The sequence below is a fragment of the Epinephelus fuscoguttatus genome, linkage group LG5 (genome assembly GCF_011397635.1).
Source record: "Epinephelus fuscoguttatus linkage group LG5, E.fuscoguttatus.final_Chr_v1".
In the NCBI taxonomy this organism is placed as follows: Eukaryota; Metazoa; Chordata; class Actinopteri; order Perciformes; family Serranidae; genus Epinephelus; species Epinephelus fuscoguttatus.
Genome location: NC_064756.1, coordinates 5,616,156 through 5,636,506, shown reverse-complemented (window position 1 = coordinate 5,636,506; position 20,351 = coordinate 5,616,156). Strand labels below are relative to the sequence as shown.

General features: G+C 42.5%; 1 protein-coding gene across 4 annotated transcripts in view; it reads left to right on the top strand.

The window, feature by feature from the left end:
• Window positions 1–20,351, top strand: part of usp2a (ubiquitin specific peptidase 2a) — a 61,317-nt gene that overhangs the window by 7,284 nt on the left and 33,682 nt on the right. For all 4 annotated transcript variants that reach the window (XM_049576915.1, XM_049576917.1, XM_049576914.1 and 1 more), the window contains exon 3: window positions 11,008–11,869. In XM_049576915.1, coding sequence (XP_049432872.1) covers window positions 11,081–11,869 — 789 coding nt within the window. In that variant the 5' untranslated portion in view covers window positions 11,008–11,080. The remainder of the gene's footprint in view (window positions 1–11,007; window positions 11,870–20,351) is intronic.

Here is a 20,351-nt window from a genome sequence, read left to right as displayed (position 1 = left end):
AATATGAAACAGCCTGGCACTTAGCAGTAACGGGCAGAGAGGGAGGGCAGAGGCGTCAGTGTGGCCCTCACAGGCATCAGCAGTCTCTTATCCGCTCACATTTCAGGGTATATATAGCCTGCCTGTAAGACCAAGCCAAACCCAGCACTGCTCAGAGACCCCTAATGGCCCCCATATTTGTTTCTAACACTATTCCTTATGAGAACACTGTGTATACATTGTGTTAGTGGTTTTTTGCGTGGTGGTAAGAGTGTGCGTATACTGCTACAGCTGTCTTGGCTCATGTTGGGGTGATGCCCACAATAGAACAGGGTTCCCTCGCTAATGGAAAACCAGGAAAAGTCATGGAATTTCACAATCATTTTCCAGGCCTGGAAGAGTCAAAAGTTTTGGAAAACTCCTGGAATACTACTGGAATTTTCTTGTTTGTAATAAAATTAATTGTTACAGTAATCTTCTGGGAATAACCTTCCACATAAAGTAACATGACAGCGAATTTATTTTCTGTTAATAAGCTGTTGATGTAACGTAGCTCTATCATGCATCAGCTTAGGGCTGCATGACATATCGTTTCAGCACTGACAATTGCGATGTGCAGTAGTTGCATCGAAGGACATGCAGGGTTCAGTAAAGCTTGATCTCACTATGAAGTCATTGAAATCTGGCGCTTGGGCAGTGACTTGCAGCATCAGACACCAACTAAAAAAGGCGTCCTGTAACATGGGCATGATACGCGGCTGGTTGCCATTATAGTTTAACAGCAGCCAGCGGCTTCAGGGCGAAACACGGCGGGACAAGGACGAAAGTTAAGGCGGCGAAAGCCTGAATGAGGGGGGCGGGAGGGGTGGTGGATGGGTCCAACACATGACCTTCACCTGAGAGAGCAATGTTCACATCCCGTAAAATTGTAAAGCCAAACCCTGTTCTTTTTTCCTAAACCTAACCATGTGTTTTTGTTGCTTAAACCCAACTATTGTGTTTGTCATTGAAGGAAAAAAAAAAAAACATCAATTTACGTGGTTGTACCGACATACATTTCCTGTTAAAACTGAGGTGTATCTTGACAGAAGAGGCTGCTGCTCTCTCTCTGCCTCAGGCTTTCCACATACTGTAGGCACATGGAAGGGCAGGGAGGTTTACACTCTGCCTCAGGCTTTCCACATAATGTAGGCACATGGAAGGGCAGGGAGGTTTACACTCTGCCTCAGGCTTTCCTCTTTTGCGCGTGGAAGGGTGGAGAGGTTTACTCTCTCTGCCTTAAGCTTTCTGCGTAGGCCTAGGAAAGGCAGAGAGGCCCCAGAGCAGAGCCATACCACCAAATATAATACTGTAAATGGAAACTAAGTTTTGAGCTTTGGCTTAAGTGGTCCTGACTGAACTTATTTTGGGGTTCCCACAGTTTTGGAAAACCAGGAAAAGTCATGGAATTTCATAATTATATTTTTCAGACCTGGGAAAATTATGGAATGAGTCAAAATCATCGAAAGTTTTGGAAAACTCATGGAAATTTGTAATGAAATCATTACAGTAATCTTTTGTGGATATGCCTTCATCTAATTTGAAATTACAGCAAATTAATTTTCTGTAGCTGGCAGAAAAAGTTAAAAACCAACCTGTGATTAAAGTGAAGCATTCAGCAGCTAAACAGCCAGTTGGTGGAGACAAAACCAGAACTGAAGGGTGCACAGATGTGCTGTATTATGGTCATTTTGTGCTGCAAGATAGTGAAATATTAAGCGTGTTGTTGCACTTTCAACTGACTACATGTGTGCTCTCTTTTTTCATTGTGAAAAAGAGATGTATCTGACCCAGCATTGAACTGTACTATGGAATCACAGTATTCGCTTTAACACTGCAGTGACTCATCCGAGATTGAGATAACCATTTACTATAGTGCAGCACTTGTCCAGTCACACACAGACGCACATACTCTCACTCTAAATCACCAGAGAGCATCCAAGCTGATGTTACATTCATGCAGTGTCACCTCGGGGCACGGCGGCTGTGGCGTCCTGCGTCATCACACACACACTCTCCTGCTGCACTTGAGATTGGCTCCGCTCTCTAATAGGCCAGGAGGAGACCTGGGAGGACAATATGTACCGTAAGAGCTCTGACTCACTGACTCATTAGAGTGATGGATGTTCGACAAAAGCACATTTCTGTGAGATAATAGACCTGATTCAAGTCAGCTGGAAAATTTGTAATGTGTCTGTGGCTTTTCATCGAAGATGGTTGAGATGCAGTTGTATTTAAGGTTTATATTATGCTTTCCACATTTAATAATACACACAGGTAGACCCTTTACCTATTATTACTCTATTTTTTAACAATATTAGTTTCAAAGACTTCAAATCAAAGGTAATATGCTTTTGCCACATGTTGGCCACCTGATAAATTTAAGTCCACAACCCAATTACCAGAGAAAATGTTGGCATTATATGTTTCTGCAAACCACTGATACATTACATTTGCACATTATTTTGTAGCCTACACATTAAACTTTTCAGCAACACAGTGGTTATGTGTGGTTAGGTTTAGGCACAAAAAACATTTGTCTATGTTTAGGAAAAGATCTTGTTTTAGTTTAAAATACACTATTTTCGGGGTTCAGTCCCGCTGGAAAAGCAGTGATATCTTTGGGGGGAAAAACAACTGTTTTTCATGGCACTATTGCGCTGGAAAAACAGCAGTGGGTCACTTAAAATGCCGACAGTTGGGGGCTAAATATCCTCTGGAAATGCAGCAATGACGCACTAAAAAGCAACAGCTTGTTGGTGGCCACTTTTTGTTGGTCTCAAACAAGCATCTCTCCAAGGTGTCTCGCCATCATGGACAGATCACTGAACAGGCCTACCAGGTACAGGCCCAGGGGCCCAATTGTCAGGGCTACCCCTGGCCTTCACCTGCAAAATCAGTCAAAGACACACACCAACCTGGAAGAGACTCCAAATGACAACAAAGACACACAAGAGGACCACAAAGATACAAAACAAAGACTCACAAACACGAGAAGAGGTGGTGGGACATTCTGCATGTCTGTGCCCAATGGCCCATTGTCTCGTAATATGGCCATGCACACCATCTACCATCCTCTCCAACTCCTGATGACAAAGTCAGCTCATGCATTATGTCACTTCAGAAACATTGATATGATACATATGAAATGTGCAAATGTAACATATTTGGGGTTTGCAGAAACGTATAATGCCAACATTTTATTCTTTCGACTGGGCTCATGTCCAGTGTTCAACAGGTTGATGAGAGCATTGAGAGTGAACCAACACATTAAAGTTGTGGATTATATAACCAAAACAATGAGCGAAAAGGAGCGAAAATGTTTCTTTGAGATGATTGGAGTTGCAGGCAACCCCTGGTGACATTACATAAAGTTGTTTATTCCATTCATTGAGAAAAATATTGAATGGTGCAGCTTGAAAAACTAAAGTCAGTGGCGTTGTCAGTGAGAGCCAGGAGTGCTTTAGCACTGCTATTGACTGACATATTGTGAATAGAAAGAGTGTGTTGAAAAGTAATAGTGTTCCAGTGTGAATTGTTTCTTAAACCACCGGTTGCTATTGTTTTGATAGTTCTTTATTTGTTTTTTTATGCCTCAGTGCTGGTAATAGCTGTGGCTGGCAGCATCATGTTTTTGGGCTGTTTGTCTGTTCCATTCTTGTGAATATCTCAAAAGCGCCTTGAAATGAACTGATTAGAATTTGGTGGTCAAAGATCAAGGCCAGTGTGACCTCACAAAACAGCTTTTCAGCCAAAACTCTAGAAATCATGCACCAATTATGACAAAATAGGATAAAACAATTAAGTAATGACATTTAATATCCAAAAACTGCACTGTGACATCTCAGATACAGAAGAGGAGACATTTGGTCAGGTATTGAATTAGTGACTCTAATATTGGGTGTCCATCTTGAAACTGTGCTGATTGTTTAGATCTTCTGTGTGTGAAGCATTCATGTTTTAAAGGCATGGATGTGAACTATAACTGCGACTTGACTCGAGCGCGGAGGCATCCAACCACGAGGCTGTAATTCTAGTTTGTCTTTGCCTCTAAATTGCTTCTGAATCCAGTTCCAGGTAGTGAAAGTCTGATTCCTAAAAACTTTAACGCTTGGTTTTCTGAAACCTGCTCAGTAAGTGAAACCTCATCTCTGCAGCTCTTTGCCAGGGACTGCCAACAGTCAGCTGCTGAAATCTTCTCTGTCACTGCACTCATGCAGTCACTTCTGTCGACAGCTTTCTTAATACAGATTTAGTGGAAGCTTTACAGACCAGTCAGCTCTGTCACAGTTGTAGAATGATGTATTTTCACATTGCTATGCTTTCCCTTTCTATTTCCCTCTGACTGCTCATATTTGATTTGATCTTAATCTGTATTTTAACTCTCCAGCAGCTCAGAACCTCGTCAGGCAGCTTGTTTTCATTTCCTGGATGGTTTTCTAAAGAAGGGAGAGGATAACAGAGCATTAAGTGCAGCCACTGGTCTGTAGCTCTGATAGTAAGTGTAAATTGGCCTGCTGCTACTTTTAAGTCCTTTATGCGTTGGTAGCAAACAAACAAATGCAGCGTGTTGCCACGGTAGCTATGGTAACTACTGGTTAGCACAACCTCAGGGGAGGCTGAAAATGCAGAGTAGCCAGAGCGTGCTTTTGTGTGTGTGTGTGTGTGTGTGTGTGTGTGTGTGTGTGTAGCTGTGTAGCTGTGGCGCATGCTCATGCCTGTGCATGTGTTGTTGTTTCCGTGGAGACGTCTCCTCTCAGAAGTGAAATCCATAGTTTGCTATCATCTTATCAATCCTGCGTGTCCATGTTGTGTGGTGCTACTCCCACGGGTGTGATTTGCTGTTTGCACTTCACTCTCACCAGCTCGCCCACCAGGCCAGCCCGAGCTTGTTTCGCTCTGCTGCCCTGGGTCTGTGGCTGTGACACAGCTGTGGGACAACAGAGAGGTGGATGCATGAGGCAGGTGGGATGAGGTTAAAGTGAGGCCAAAGTACGGTCAAGGGTTCAAAGGACATACAGGTGATGTTTATTTGAGGGTTGTGGAGTTCCAAAATATCATAGACACAAGAAAACCACAGACCTTCATTTGGTAAGAGCTTGTTTCTGTTGTTGACAATATGGTATTGTGTAACTGTTAATTTAAGACCCATTGTATAGAGGAGCTGTGTTTATACAGCAGGTCTCACTGACAGTTTTGTCAGAGAAAACACAACTCATGGTGTGACGGATCATCCAGGATTCTTGCTGTAATTTCACTCACATTTTTTTATCCTAGTGTTTACACAGTGTGAGGAGTCACATAATGAAGGTCTGAGTTAGTGTGATGATAAGGAAGTGGTGGTCTCACCAGCTGCAGCCTTGTAAATAGGTGGAATTTGCACTGATGAATACGTTTTGCTGCAAACAAAGCCGAGTACAGGCTTTGAAAATGCTGCTTGGCTGGTGGTCCCTTTGAGTTCAGGCTGCAAATTACCTGCCGGACTTACCAGAAAAGATGCACTGCAAACTTTTCTGACCTCATTAAAGCATATTACACCTTTTCTAACAAGTAAAGCAACACAATTAAACTCAGTAGAAATGTAATGGATGCAGATCTGAATGTTAGACGCAATATGGATGCATTTAAGAAGATACTAGAGCCATGATACTAAAGTTACTGTCTGCGGGCTAAATCTGCTGGGTGGCTCACTGACCATTTTATAATTTACACTGAAAATAAATGTATTAACATTGGATTTTTTTTGTACTTTGAATATAAATAAGTCATGTTTGTTTAGTAAAAAGCATTAAAGTAGATCTTGTTTAGAAAAACAAATGTCAGGGGAGAATCTTCTACACCAGTGGTTCCCAACTGATCCAGCCACAGGGTCCAGATTTCTCCTTAGTCATCAGTTCAAGGTCCACATCATTTAATACATGCGGCATCATACTTGTGTTCGGCCATGTTGTCAACCTAGTTTGCTAGACAGTAGGTTCATTTCTTCTTCTGGAGTTTCAGTGACTGAATTTGTAAAATACATGGACACATATGGATGAGATGCGGCTCTATATATATGATTTATTATTAATACTTTGCAAGGAAACTAAATAAAATTTTGATCACAATGAAACATATCACTGATGTTTGTTAAATTACTTGCCCCTGGCCTCCTGTTGTTTTGCAAAAGTGGCCCCTAGACAAAGCAAGTTGAGTATCCCTGCACTAGAGACTGATTTTGGTTGCCACAGCTGATTTTAAATTTATTTCCCCAGCATATTCAGACAACACAAACAAGCAGGTTTGATGCCATCAGGGTTCCTATGGTCATGGAAAACCTGGAAAAGTCATGGAATTTTCAGATGTGTGTAAAGAGTAATCTTCCATGGGTAACCTTCCACCTAATGTACATAATGGCAGATTTATTTTCTGTTGCTGTAGACGTAACGTAACTCTAGTGTGCGTCGATGTGTGACGTTTTGTTCACCAACGTGTATGTTTCTTAATTTTCTCTCCGCATTGTTTCAGCTAGCTGAAATTATATTTGAGTAGAGTTCAGATTTAATATGTTTAAAAAAAAAACACCAGGCAACTTTGGCAAGAAAAAACAATTATTATGGGTCCTTGAAGTCATGGAAGAGTTTTGAAATCTTGTCCATGAAAATGTGTGTGAACCCTGTGTCATTAGTTTTTTAAGGTATTGTTGATTTAAACTTCATTATCTCTGAACCACCAAATTCTTCTCTTGACATACATCATCGTCATACAGCATTCAGATCTGACTCAAACTGGTTCAGTTCAGTACGACACCAGGCCTATATAGTGCTGTTAAAATGTTAATAGCTTAGCAACCACTGTATCTGCAACAGAGTTAATGCACCAGGACGATACTGCGGTCTTTCAGTATGTTTGTAATGTGAGTTAACAGTATGTGAGGAGAGCTACAGATTCAGGCTTCAGATTCAGTGTTGAATATTTGTTTTCATGCACTGGTCACATCCAGTCTTAAAGAGAAGTAGCCTATGTTCAGGAGCTGTTTGTTTTTGTTGATGCTTGTTTGTTCCAGTATTCTGGCACTAGTAACTGACACAAGTGGTAACGGAGAGTAAATCCAGATCCAAAAACTCTGGGTGATGTCAGGGCCGCCGTGTCCATGTTTTACTGTTGCCATCTGCATCACAGCGCCAAAACCAAAATAACCCTCCAAACACCACTGCTGCCAAATTATAGAAGCAAACCTCATCCATCTACCAAGCCTGCCTTTAGCTTGCTGACTTAAAGTAAGGCCAGCGCCTCGGTGCTGTTAGCCTGGCTGGCTTAGCAGTACTCAACTGAATGGCCACAGCTGCCTGGCCTGCCGCTGTGTGCTTTGGCCAGCAGTGTGTGTTGGTCTGTCTCCAGCACGCTGCCTGTCTGCCTACTCCAGATCCTTATGCTGAATTATTGATAAAGCTGTGGTCACAGAGAGAGAGGGAGGCAGAGGGAGAAAGCGATAGAGACCCAGAAGGAGGGGAAATTACACCGAGGAGAAGTAGGTGCACTCGGAAGAGGAGGCAGGCTGCCGAGGAGGAAGGGAGGGAGAGAGATAGAAGAGGGGAGAGGGACGATTAAAGAAATAGGAGCCTCCCTCTCTGAACTCAACACGGATCACAAACACCAGATACTTTTATTTATTCAGACGCTGGCTGCTGTGCATGTGAACAAGAGCCTCTCTCTGCCTCTGCTGCGGCTGCAGGAACACACCGTGCTCGCCGCCTGGCTTTACCTCCAACACCCAGCTGGACTGTCCCATTATAGCCATGGGAGACACACACTGCGCTGATCTGAATAGGAGCAGGGGTGGGCTGGTGCCCTGCAGAGAGGATTTGCAACTTGAGATGCCAGAATAGCCAGGACACATTCCATATTTATATTTATCTCCTTGATATCAGAATGAGATGAAGTTGGTAGAAGGGGTCCCAGTGGGTTTTCTGAGTGAGTGGGATTTAAGTTCAGTAAAAGATGCTGTGCCTTTCTTTAGCGTTAGATCACACCTAAATGGTGTATCAGCAAGCATGTTAGCTTGTGCTAATTGTGTCACTACAGATCTCTGTTGGATTGTATATCATGCTCCTCAGAGTTGCGTGATGTGGGCTCATGGTAGTGTCGTTGTGTAACCAGGTGGGCACTGTAAAGGCCTGTAGATAGGCAGATCAACACAGGACAATAAAAGTGGTAAAATAAAATACTTTTTAGAAGGGGCACTCCACCCGTTTTACATGTTAAAGCTGATTTTATAGAGAGGCGAAATCCCTCCCCTTCTAGTGTCCCCTGTGCTAGTGGTTCTCAACTGGTGGGTTGTGGTCCAAAAGTGGGTCACAAGCCCATTCTGAATGGACGGCAAGTGATTCGCGAACATGTCAAGTTTGTAAAGAACACGCTTTATTTTGAAGTACAGTGGATTTCCGGCACAGGCTTTTAATTTGAAGTGGTGTTTCCTGTTGTAGAGTGAGGATAGCTACTTAACAGAGACAGCAATCTAGCATGATGACATGGCTAAATGCTGAATATATTTAACTTTGTGGACCTAACTAATGACTAAGGAGCAATTCGGACCCCATGGGTGGACCAATTGGGAACCACTGCCCTGTGCGTCCTTATTTTGGAAAAAATCTACAGCAAGAGATAAATCATTTTTTGATCCTGTATGAACTGGGCCATGGATTACACATATGATGTTTGTCATAAAAACTATAATTTTGCAAGTCAGGCATGTTGTAGTTTAATAGGTTTGTCATAGCACCATTCAGTTTTGTGTGACATTGCTCAGAGAACTACATCTCTCATCAAGCACAATATATGTCGTTATCTTACCCCATGTGCTTTATCTTGTGATTCTTATCTGATTTATAGGGATGCACGATATTGGATTTTTTGCTGATATCTGATATCCGTCGATATATAACAACTCGTGGATAATAACCAGTACTGATATCGATATATCCACTTTTTCCCTCCCTAATTTTAGTGATCATCAAGTCTCATCTGTAGTGGAATTAACATCACATTATGCATATACACTATCGTGACGGCCCACCAGCAGATGGAGACATGAAATATAATACTTCTCAATGTATGTAACGTTTATTCATTGTGCAAAATAAGAAAAGGCATTTTGGGTAATTTGAAGAGTTCATTTTAAAGCCAATATTGGCAGATACCGATGACGTGCTGATATTATCGTGCACTGTCGTCTTACTCAGTTTTACAACAAACTTTCTTGACTTGCAAAATTACCTTTAAAATTGACAAACATCATGTGTGTAATTCATGGCACAATTCAAATGGGATCAGGAAACTGTTACATCTCTCGCCACTGACTACTGTACATAGTACAGAAAGGAGAGTTACATCTCCCAGTACCAGTACAGATTATAACGTACTGAAACTTTCATATCAAAGTCATCAAAAAGGCTCTTAGTTTGTGAAGTATCCAAGGTATGGATCCAAAAAATTCCCTTTGACAAAGTTTTTTCTTTCTTTTTTTATCAGAGAGACCAGTAGATCATATGAATGAAAAATGTGGAAAGTTTTTGGTGATTAGAGCCCATCGAGATAGTAGGATTTAAGGAGGGTGATTGATCCATAGTTGAATAGGGAACCCTGTCAGAGTCTAGACACTGGTGGTGGTAGAGGTGGTGAAGATGAGATAAGAGGAAGATGGAGAAGTGCTGATGATCAATGCGTAGAGGAATGAGCCTTTGTTGAGCTTGTCCTGGACTCTGGATATGATGGCTGGAGGTGAACAGGGTGGAGGAGGGCACAAAGATTCTGCCTAAAATGACAGCTGACAGTAGCAGAAGAGAGAGCAGATTTAAAATTTGACAGTAACTTAACTTTCTGATTGGCTGATAGAGATGGTGGTGAAGTTTGATTGGATAAGAGTGAAAACCCATAATCAGCTGATTAGAGGAAGCAGTGAGAGTGGGAGGGAGAGAATTGTGAATGGATGAGCACAAAGAAAGTCTTACTGATTGACCTTACGCTGAGCTTCATATCCGTAAAACATAAAGCAGAGACATTACAAGAGAAATCATAGAAGTGACGTACAACAGGATAAAGAATATTTTAGGATGTAAATAACATTCTTGGTGTAACTGTATTTTTGTTTTTGCCATATCTTGGGAGATGATAAAAAAAACTTATGTTTTAATAGAATTGTAACACTAGGGCACATTACCACATGGGACAAAATGCTTTTGTAGTGGGGCCAGCAACATCCTTCTGGGAGCAACATTAACTCGTATCAACAAACTGCACATTTTAACAGGAAGCCTGCATCAAAAACTGAGGTCGTAGACAGCAGTGCACGTGGGAGTGCACACTGCTTTATGGTCAAATTCTACAAATAGAGGCTTTTAAGTTTTAAAAGAACACTATCCCTTTAGGCTAATGCAGGGGAGACATTTCAGATCAATTTGCACTTACGGCTGCATTATGGACAACACAGAAATAACAAACTCTGGCAGATAAAGAAAACACGTGGTTCTCTCTAAGAGATTATCTACATTATAGAAGCTGCAAGTTGTAAATGGATTTTGATAACGGGGCACTGCAGCTAATGGCTGCCTGAAAGTCAAGAAAAACACATTGAAAAATCTAAAACAGGTTGGCATGCTGTGAAAATGGTTTGCAGTAATGTAAAGGAAATGTAATTTACAGTAAATGTGTTAAAGCATGAAAATTGTTGATATAATCCTTTTAAGAGTGTAATGAGTGTCAGTGAGGGCCAGTGTTTTGGTATGTGGTCATATGTTACAGAGAAAGCTGAGCACGAATCACTTCAGATTTTCAGTTTTATATTATAAAATGTGGAAGTTTTATTGTCAGTGATCCAGGTTACTAAATCATCCTGTGTCTTTACAACCAGCTTAATGCTTAGAGAAGCAAAGATAAATGTTGCTGTAGTGTAAGTATTGATTTGATTGTTGCTGATGAACTAATACTCGTGTCTCTTTGCTGTGGCTGCAGTCGATGCAGTCTTCCAGAGGCTCTCCTTCCCTGTGGCTGAGAAACCAGCAGCAGCAGCAGCAGCAGCAGCAGCATGTCCCGCGTCTCCTCCACCGCCAAGCGCTACGCTGGCCCCTCCTACACCAGCCACTACAGCTCCTACAGCTCCTCTTTGACACCGGGCCTTAGCTCCTACAGCGAGCGGGACAGGCTGTCCTCCTACAAGTCCCCCACCTCCTCCTCCTCCACCTCTTCCTCAGGTTACTCCTCCTCCAGCTATTTGAGCAGCTCCGCCGCCCGCAGCCGCAACTACAGCACCTCCTCAGACCCCGACCGCGACCGGGGGCGAACCATCCCACGCACTGACATCCTCGGGAGCAGCATCAGCAGCCGCCGGAGCGAGAGTCTCAGCAGAACCCCTGTCAAGAGCTATGGAGGGTCGGGGCTGAGTGGGGGATCCACCTACACCGGCTACAGTTCCTACTCTTCCTCCTCGGCCCAGTCCAGCTACCTCTCCTCTTCACCGGTGGCCTCAAGCATCTCACTGAACCGACGAAAATCTGTATCCCAGAGTGACTTGAGCAGGGACCTGGCCTCTCTGGGCCTCAGTGATGCCTCCTCCTCTCCCTCCAGCCCGTCTTCTTCCACCAGTGCCCTGCGGAGCTACCGCAGTCGAACCAGCGATGTGTCCAACTCGTATGGCACTAGCTCCCGCCCGAGCTACTCAGGCCTGTCACGGAGCTCTACTCAGGAGGCCCTCTCGCGGAGCTCCACCCAGGAGGCCTTCAGCAGCAGCAGCAGCAGCAGCAGCCGAAGATTCAGCTCTTCGACATGGGAGCCGAGCAGTAACGGGCTGTCCGACTCCCCCACCAGGGACTGCACGGTAAGAGAACGTCCTCTGTTCCTGCACATGCTGGCTCGAAGCTTACTGCTTTTATTGGGAATGTGCTGCTCCAGTGGAGATCAATATCCAAGGGCTGAGCAGGGCTGAATAGAGCCATAGCTGCAGTCATCACCACAGAGGCAGATTGGTTTCATTGCTTCAGTTTCACACACATGGTCACATGGTAAAGCCCCACAATGCTTTGTGGCTTCTGAGAGTACTGGCTTTCCCCAAATGAGGGCACTATTGCTCAAATTAATCTCAATGCACTTGAGGTTCTGGTTTACAGTAATGTACAACACGCTCTCATGCTCTAATGTGTTTCTTGGCCGACTGTTTTAGCTACTCAGTAAAAATGACAGGTACAAGATGTCTTACTTTTTTCTAGCATGTTAAGAAACCCATCTTCAGAGGTCATTATTCCTGTGTATGTCAGCAGGTCCATGGTTATATGGGAAATGAGCTCTTAGCGTGGATACTTGACCCCTTGTTACCCAGCAATTAGCTATCTTACACCTCTCAGAAGGAGCTGCTTGGCTATGGCGAACTGGGTCTGCAGGCCACGAGCCTCATCTCCAAGCTCAGTATTAATGACCGGAGCTTCCTCCTCGCACAACTGACCCACTTCCCCTCAGGATTAGTCCCTGTAACAGCTTACATGAGTGGAGGAGGGTGGAGGAGGGGCGAGTGAGTGGTAGAAAGGATGTACAAAAGAGAATTACGGAGAATGTGTGTTGAGTCTTTACTTGCAAGTGAATTTCAGGTAGTTAAAACAATGAATAAACATCTCGTGAGTAATTCTCAAACGCTATGCTGAATGGGGCATAAAATAGTTTACATTCAAAGCGAGCTCTGTTGCACATCATGTTGATTATATCACACTCTTCTTATCATGACTACCGTTTTATAACCAGATTAACTCTGAATGGACTTCTAATGCATCATAATGCCTTATGAGTACTACTTTGAGTAAAGCATGTAGTTATTATTGGCCACCTCTGCTGATGCATCAGTGTGTCAGATATCAAATGATGAGCACAAGCAATTAATTCACATTCCTACAACAACTATATTTTTTAAAGATTGGTCACTGCATTAAAATGAAGGCTCACTCTCTGACACAAGAACATGATTGCCTACATCAGTGGTTCCCAACTGGTGGGTCGCAGTCCAAAAGTAGGTTGCAAGTCCTTGAATGGACTGCAAGTGACTCGCGAACACGACAAGTTTGTAAAAACACACTTTATTTGTAAGTACAGTGAATTTCCAGCACAGAGCTTTTATTTTAAATTGCTGTTTCCTGCTGCAGACTGAGTGACTAACGGGTAGCTACTTGACAGAAACAGCAAACTAGTTTGACGATATCTGAATGCAAGTATGATGGTGAATATGTTAAAGTGTGTGGACTATAAACTAATGATGAAGGAGATGTCTGGACGCCGTGGCTGAACCAGTTGGGAACCTCTGGTCTAAGTCATGTAACACCATAACACAGCAATATAGCTAAAGAGCACTAGTGTAATGTGTGATGGGCACAATTCTGGCAATACTTGACATAAAACAATAATTGAGCTGAAACTACTCAGTCAGTGGAACATTCGATCAGCAGAAAATTAATATGCAAATATTTTTATAATCAGTTCATTGTTTGAGTAATTTGGGGGCAGTGGTTCCCAACTGGTCCAGCCAGGGCGTCCAGATTTCTCTTTAATCATCAGTTCAAGGTCCACACAGTTTAATATAACGTTTAATTATATTTACACTAGGCCATGTCGTCAAGCTAGTTTGCTGTCTCTGTCAAATAGCTGTCCATTAGTCACTCACTCTTCAGCACTTCAGAATAAAAGCTCTGTGCTGGAAATTTACTGTGTTTCGAAATAATGGTTTTTTTTACAAATTGACACATTCGCAAGTCACTTGTGGTCCATCCAGATTTGACCCGCAATCCACTTTTGGACCGTGATCCACCATTTGGTAACCACTGGTTTAGGGCACGGTCACCAACGCGAAAATTAACATTGATGAAGCTCCGTCTCCTGCCTACTTCCATTCAATGCAAGTGAAGGGGCGAATAAAAAATTAACTTTTGTCGGCAAAGCAAAGGCTCATCTTCGCATTATGTCGAGTTCAACTTTGGTGAACCTAAGTTGCTGCCTCAGCCAATAGCAAAGAATTAAATGTGGTTGACCCCGCTGGACATTGATTGTTGCTTTGTCTAACCAGCCAGTATTGTGTGACTTTTACCTGGTAAATAAAGGATATAATAGTATATATATTCATCACGAATATCGTCTTAGCAGGGTAAAGTCACTCGTCTGAATTGCTCTGGTGTTCAGGGCCATCTAAAAACGTTGCCTTATAAGTACACAAAAGTATTTATGTCTGATGATGTAGGCCTTGTAAAGACATACAGGAGCTTGCTGTATGCACCTCAGTGACTCTAGCATATGGAATATGGGAGGTTTAACAGTCTTGTGGTGGGGCTGCCTGCTGTCATGAGGTAAACTTGAGAAAATAAACCAAGCTGTAAATTTCCTAATCAGTCAGGTGCTTCTCTTTAGCTCATACAAGCCTCCATTCAGTAATACACAAAAGTGCTTTAACACAGCCTGCACATTACAAAACCTGGGGACTGCTGAGTCGAGGATGAGGATCACTTTATCACCATGAGACTACAGCGCGGTTTACAATAAATCACACTGGATAAAAGAATTCTTTGTTGCGTGCCAAAAATTTTATCGTGAACTATGTGCCTGCAGCCCATAACTGTGAAACACAAAGAGACTGTTTGATATGCCTCTTAACTGTGGACCATGAGCTCATGTCCATGTGGTAATTTAGGTGATGCAGGTACCTGAAGTGGACAGGGCAAGTTTGAACTTGACTTTAATCTCATTTAACCCATCCAGCAATCAACACCTATCCATCATGCACAAACTGAGAAGTAGAGGGCTTTAAGTGGATGTCACCAGCTGGACTATTTGTACTGTTAATTAACCCCAGGCCTCTGTTACCCCAGGCACATTTAATCACTGTCCTTCCCCCAGGGCGAGGCATCTGCACTGATGAAGATTTTCGAGCACAGTCTGCAGAAATCAGCTTCAGAGCAGATCTTAGTTTGACATTGTCCTATGTGAATGTTATGGTATCGTTCTAAAACAACTGGACAATTGTAGCAAGAACAGCAACCACTGTGGTCACAAGTGATGATTATGGGATAATTGTTAGTTTAGTGTAACTGCAGCATTCAAGACAGTAACCCCTTTTACACGGAGATCGCACTATAGAGCTGCTACAGAGTCCCTTCTTTATGCCTACTTTGCATTTTTACATAGAACCAAACAACAGCAGCATAATTCTGCTCCAGTGTGTGATTTTAGACAGCATGCTGGCAGCGTGGAATCATATGAGGCGTGACGGGCGTGACATTTAACTCAGCTGCATCAGCCTCTACTCTAGTGTGACATAAAACGCATGCATCTGTAGTGCTTTGTGAACTGTAACAGTGGCAAAACATGGCAACAACAATCATTTACTGTCTCTGTTATAAGGCGACTGATCTTATTTTCTGCTCGGAGGGTGAGAAGCTCCCGGACCTCATTGTTTTGGTCATTCATGGCTGCTGTTCTTCCTCTTTGAGTTAGCCTCTAACTGCTACAAGCTACTATTTAAATCTCCCGCGGTGAGTTGCACTCATAACACGTTGTCAAAACATCACACTTGTCCTGCCCATGGTCCTGTCCTGGTTATAAAGATATAATTTTGGCGCTGTTACTACCTCCCATGGCAGCTTAAAGATGAGACCACTCTGTTGCTTCATTTCACAATTGCATGTTATATACAGCATGGCGAGCAGGCATAATGGCATCATATTCCTGCCTTGAACAGGCAGTGTAAAAGGGGGCTAGTGAAATGACTCAGTGATGCCGTTTCTTTAGGATTACTATCTGAGGTTTGCTTACATTAGCTAACATTAGCCACATAAGCTAGTGGTTGCCTTTCCTTTTTTTCTAGGACGGTGAAGGCATGACCCGTCCTAATCTCCATCTGATTGACTAGTACTCGTTGCTCTCGTTGATTGGATTTGTTACGTTAAGGCATGAGCAGTGAGAATGGTTAGGGTTAAGGTACGAATATCAGGGTAAGCCAATCAGAGGCAGACTACCACGGGTCATGCCTTTGCCTTTCTAGGAAAAAAACTATAATTACTGTCTCATGGTTGTACGCCTCCGTGCACCAATCAAGTTGCAGTTACAGTTTACATCCATGTCTGTGAAATCATGGATGCTTCACACACATCTTCCCCCCGGCTATACAATCTGTACAATCAGCACAGTGTCAAGATTAGAGTCACCAATTCAGTATCTGACCAACTGTCTTTCCTTCTGTTCCTGAGATATGACGTTGAGTAATGGCCAGAAAAGTGATTCATGCAGAACATTATGATGTCACAGTGAAGCTGACCTTTGACCCTTTGGATACAAAACGTCCTGACTTCATCATTATGTCCTATTTGTGTTAAATTCTGTCACATTTGATATGATTCATATGAATTCCATTATTCATATGCAAAATATTCATATTCAGTTATGGCCAAAAACATGTTTTGTGAGGTCACAGTGACCTTTGACCACCAAAATCTAATAAGTTTATTGTTTAGTCCAAGTGGATGTTTGTGCTAAATTGGAAGAAATTCTCCCAAGGCATTCTTGAGATATTGTGTGGTTGTGAAAATGGGATGGATGGACGAAAGGACAACCTGAAAACATAATGCTTCCAGCCACAGCTGTCGCCAGCGCTGAGGCAAAAAACAACGTGCCTGCTGGTTGTACCAGACCAAGAAAGGCAAAAGTTAGAAAGTATGCATTTTATTGCTCATGAATAGTTCATTGACAAAAAATGTAACTTTGCTATTTGAGTAATCATTTTATCATCGCCATGTAATGGGTGGTTATGTGCTGGACTGTCTTTTTGAGCAGTTGCTAGGCAACAAGCAGAGACTGAGAATGACTGAATTGTCATTTTTGCACCTTTTTTTTTTTGACAGATTGAACATAGAAGATATAATGTGTTAATTAACGCACTTTAGAGGTGCTGGCAGGCAGATCTTCTGTCACATAAGGACAGGGCCATGATTATTTCTTTCATACATGTTGGGCTAAACAATGAATGCATTAGTCAGAACAGCAATCAGAAGATCTCTCAGTATCACCAGCTGCTTGATTTGCATGTGACTGTAGGTATATACTTCATGATGGCCCCAGCACACTAACACTATTCGTAAAGCTCAGAGTCAGCAGCTTCTTACATACCTCCAAGCAAGAGAACGTGCATGCCAGAGTGTGCGTATGTGTGTGTGTTGGCTTACACAATTTGGGTGTAACTGTCAGGAATGATATGATGACTTCATCAGCGTCAGAGTGACAGCCCCTGTGACCACTCAATGACCTCTCATCATGTCATATTAGGTCAGCCATCCTCAGGCAACACAGCGGAGTGGGGCTGCAGCTATAGGCTGTAAAAATGATGGATGTTGTTATTGTGAGGTCACCCACTGCTTTGTGGACTCTTGTTTTGAAGCCACGATTTTGGCCGTCAGCATCGTGGTTTTTTTGGAGCCGGACGTGACCATATTTGGAGGAGAGGATGGAGCTGTGGAGGAGTGAGGGGTGAATCTGAAGCGGGATTTATACAGCCTACACGTGTCACCTACGCACGTCGCCTAGGCTGTTGTGAGCATTTATACTTGTGAGGTGGTGTGTCTGTGTCACTCTGCAGTTACACCTCCAAAACACTAGTTGGCAGCGGAGGTTTCTGTGAAGTGCTTTAAAGAATAATTGATTAAAAACACACATTAAACAGACATTAAACATGGCTTAATAGAGACAAACACAAGTACACAAATCAGCTTCACTATAACTCGCAGCATTCACAGACAAACACTTGTCTTTATCTGGACACATTTTCCCCACAAATACAACATGCTAACGTTACTAGCACAAGCCTATGGCATTTTACATTGTATAAATTAGCTTAGCAGCTAGCAGAGATTTCCTCTACTCATATGAAGCCAGGGACAACAGCAACATTTAACAAAGGTAACGTTACAAAAGGTTCACTGACAAAACACCTGTCTTATACTAAACACGTTTTCTAAACAAACACGACATGCTAAAGTTATTAGCACGAGGCTTTGGCATTTTATATTGTATAAATTAGCCTAGCGACGAGTGGAGATTTCCTCTGCTCATATGCAGCCAGCATAATTCACACACAAGACTTAAAATGCTATTTTTGTGGAGGCTTTATTGTCTTCACAATTTATTGTTTCTTATCTGTGAAATTAAAGTAAATCAAAGCTTTGTTTCCACTGAGGGAAATGGTTTCAGCTTACAGAAACAGACAGGAGGTCTTGTTATCCTATGAAAATATTCACCTCCTCATTTTCCTTCCAAAGTTTAATTCAACACAGCTTTAGTTTGATTGTTCTAGTTGCCAAATATATCAGATAAGCATTCTCCAGTTTTCCCTCCACATACTGTACTATGCTCACTCTGTTCCAATCTCAACATGTACAGTGTGACCTCATTTTGATTTTCCCCCCACTTTCCTAATATCAAGTGAATGCAAAGATGCCAGTCCTACAAAATGACTAGAGATGATTTAAATTGACTGCTGTAGCTCCCAGGCGATATACCAAAGCAGATACCATTGCACAAACCTTTCACATAACTGGTGGGTTAGCTTGAGAGTTGGCTAGCTAACATGTAGGTATTGTCATGAAATGGGTCACCTACATTGCAAAGCTATTCTTAAGCAACTAAGCTTAAAAGAAAACTACAGCGTATTACAACTTGGGGTTTATTTTCTTGGCTCTAGTCATTGTTTCTATCTTTCTGTGATAGATTGTACTCAACAAAGCAGTTGTTTGGAACTCAGGATCACTAAAAATAGGCACAAGCAACCAGATACAGGGTGTAAACAAACTCAGGTTTGAAGAGCAGCGTACAGTTTGTTGTAACTTTGCCATATTTTCACGCACTCACAGTTTTACGTTCAGTTCTGCCTCCAAATAAAGTGGCAGAGACAAACTTTTGCTCTTTGACCCTTATAAGCAAACAGCCACAGTAAGGCTGGGGTGGCACGCCTGAGTCAAAGCTGATTCTGCCCCAAGTTATTCTGCTCTGGCTTTGTGTCTAGACTTTCTGTTGACTCAACAATATTTTTAGACCGTGCCACTGTCGGTGTGCCACCTTGGTCAGACAGCTTATGGTTTGATAAAAAAAAAACAATGTCTGGGACAACATGGAGGTTTATTTTGTTCTTTGGCAAATAAGGACTTTAGTGGATCAGTTTTGTAAGCTGTGATTATGAGTGAGTTTGATAGGGTTAGTGGGTCAGTGTGGCATGTCTATCAGAACAGCTATTTTAATGTCACAATATTATTTCTACAAACAGAGTAATGGTGCCCCACTTATTCATTCTTCTGGAGGTCCCTAACCACTTCTGTGTCATTGACTATCTGGTCTTTTGTGGTTGGTAGCCATCATAATCAAGTGTCCAAACCACCAGTAGTAATTTCTCTGGTGCGGGTTTCTTTCAAAACATGTGCAAAGTGAGTCCAGCCAAAAGCTTAGGACTCCTGTTTTATCCACTGTTTGTCTCCAAAGCTTAGAACTGAAGAGCTTTGCTCTGTGGGTTAGCTTTCCCGTTATCACCACATGCTGCGGATACAATGGTTGCATCACTGCAGGTCAAGAGACTTTGGTTCCTGATTTCAGACCTACACTTCCTAACAGGGTTTGGTAATATATTGATATGATATCAAAATCGTGATATGAGACTAGATATCCCCTTAGGTTTTGGTTATCGTAATGTCGTAAATGTTCTGAACTATTTTATGGTTTGTCGTTATATCCGCTAGGGCTGCCCCCGACTAAGAATGTTCCTACCAGCAGTCATCATGTAGGTCCATCAGTGGACTAGTCTCCTGCATGTTTCTGATATGAATGTTATTATTAAATGATATATTTTGGTGGTTTGAGTTGAAGGTGTGAGAAAGAATAGTATCAGTAACATTGTTAACACTGTGCTACATTACAGAGAAATACAAACCGTACTAATGAACCTTCATTAATATAGGCCTATATTTTATCTCCAAGTGCACGTCACACACTGAGCGAGCCGCCTGTTAATGACGCTGTGGGCTAATGGGCATGTAGCTACTTCCATGTTTCAGATGATACGTCATGTTTGTAGTCGACCAATGAAGATGAGTTTACATATCACCTTGGGTTCGTCCTTCACCTTCTCAAAATGATCCCACACTTTGGATTTCCTGCCCGACATGTTATTAACTAGCCTGTGGAATAACCGCAGGTACCAGCCCTGGAGATTAACCTGACTCCTGTCTGACTGCTGAGCGTGGACACTTCCTGTGTCTGTCCTTTCAAATTAAAGTCACACATGGTCCCATCATATA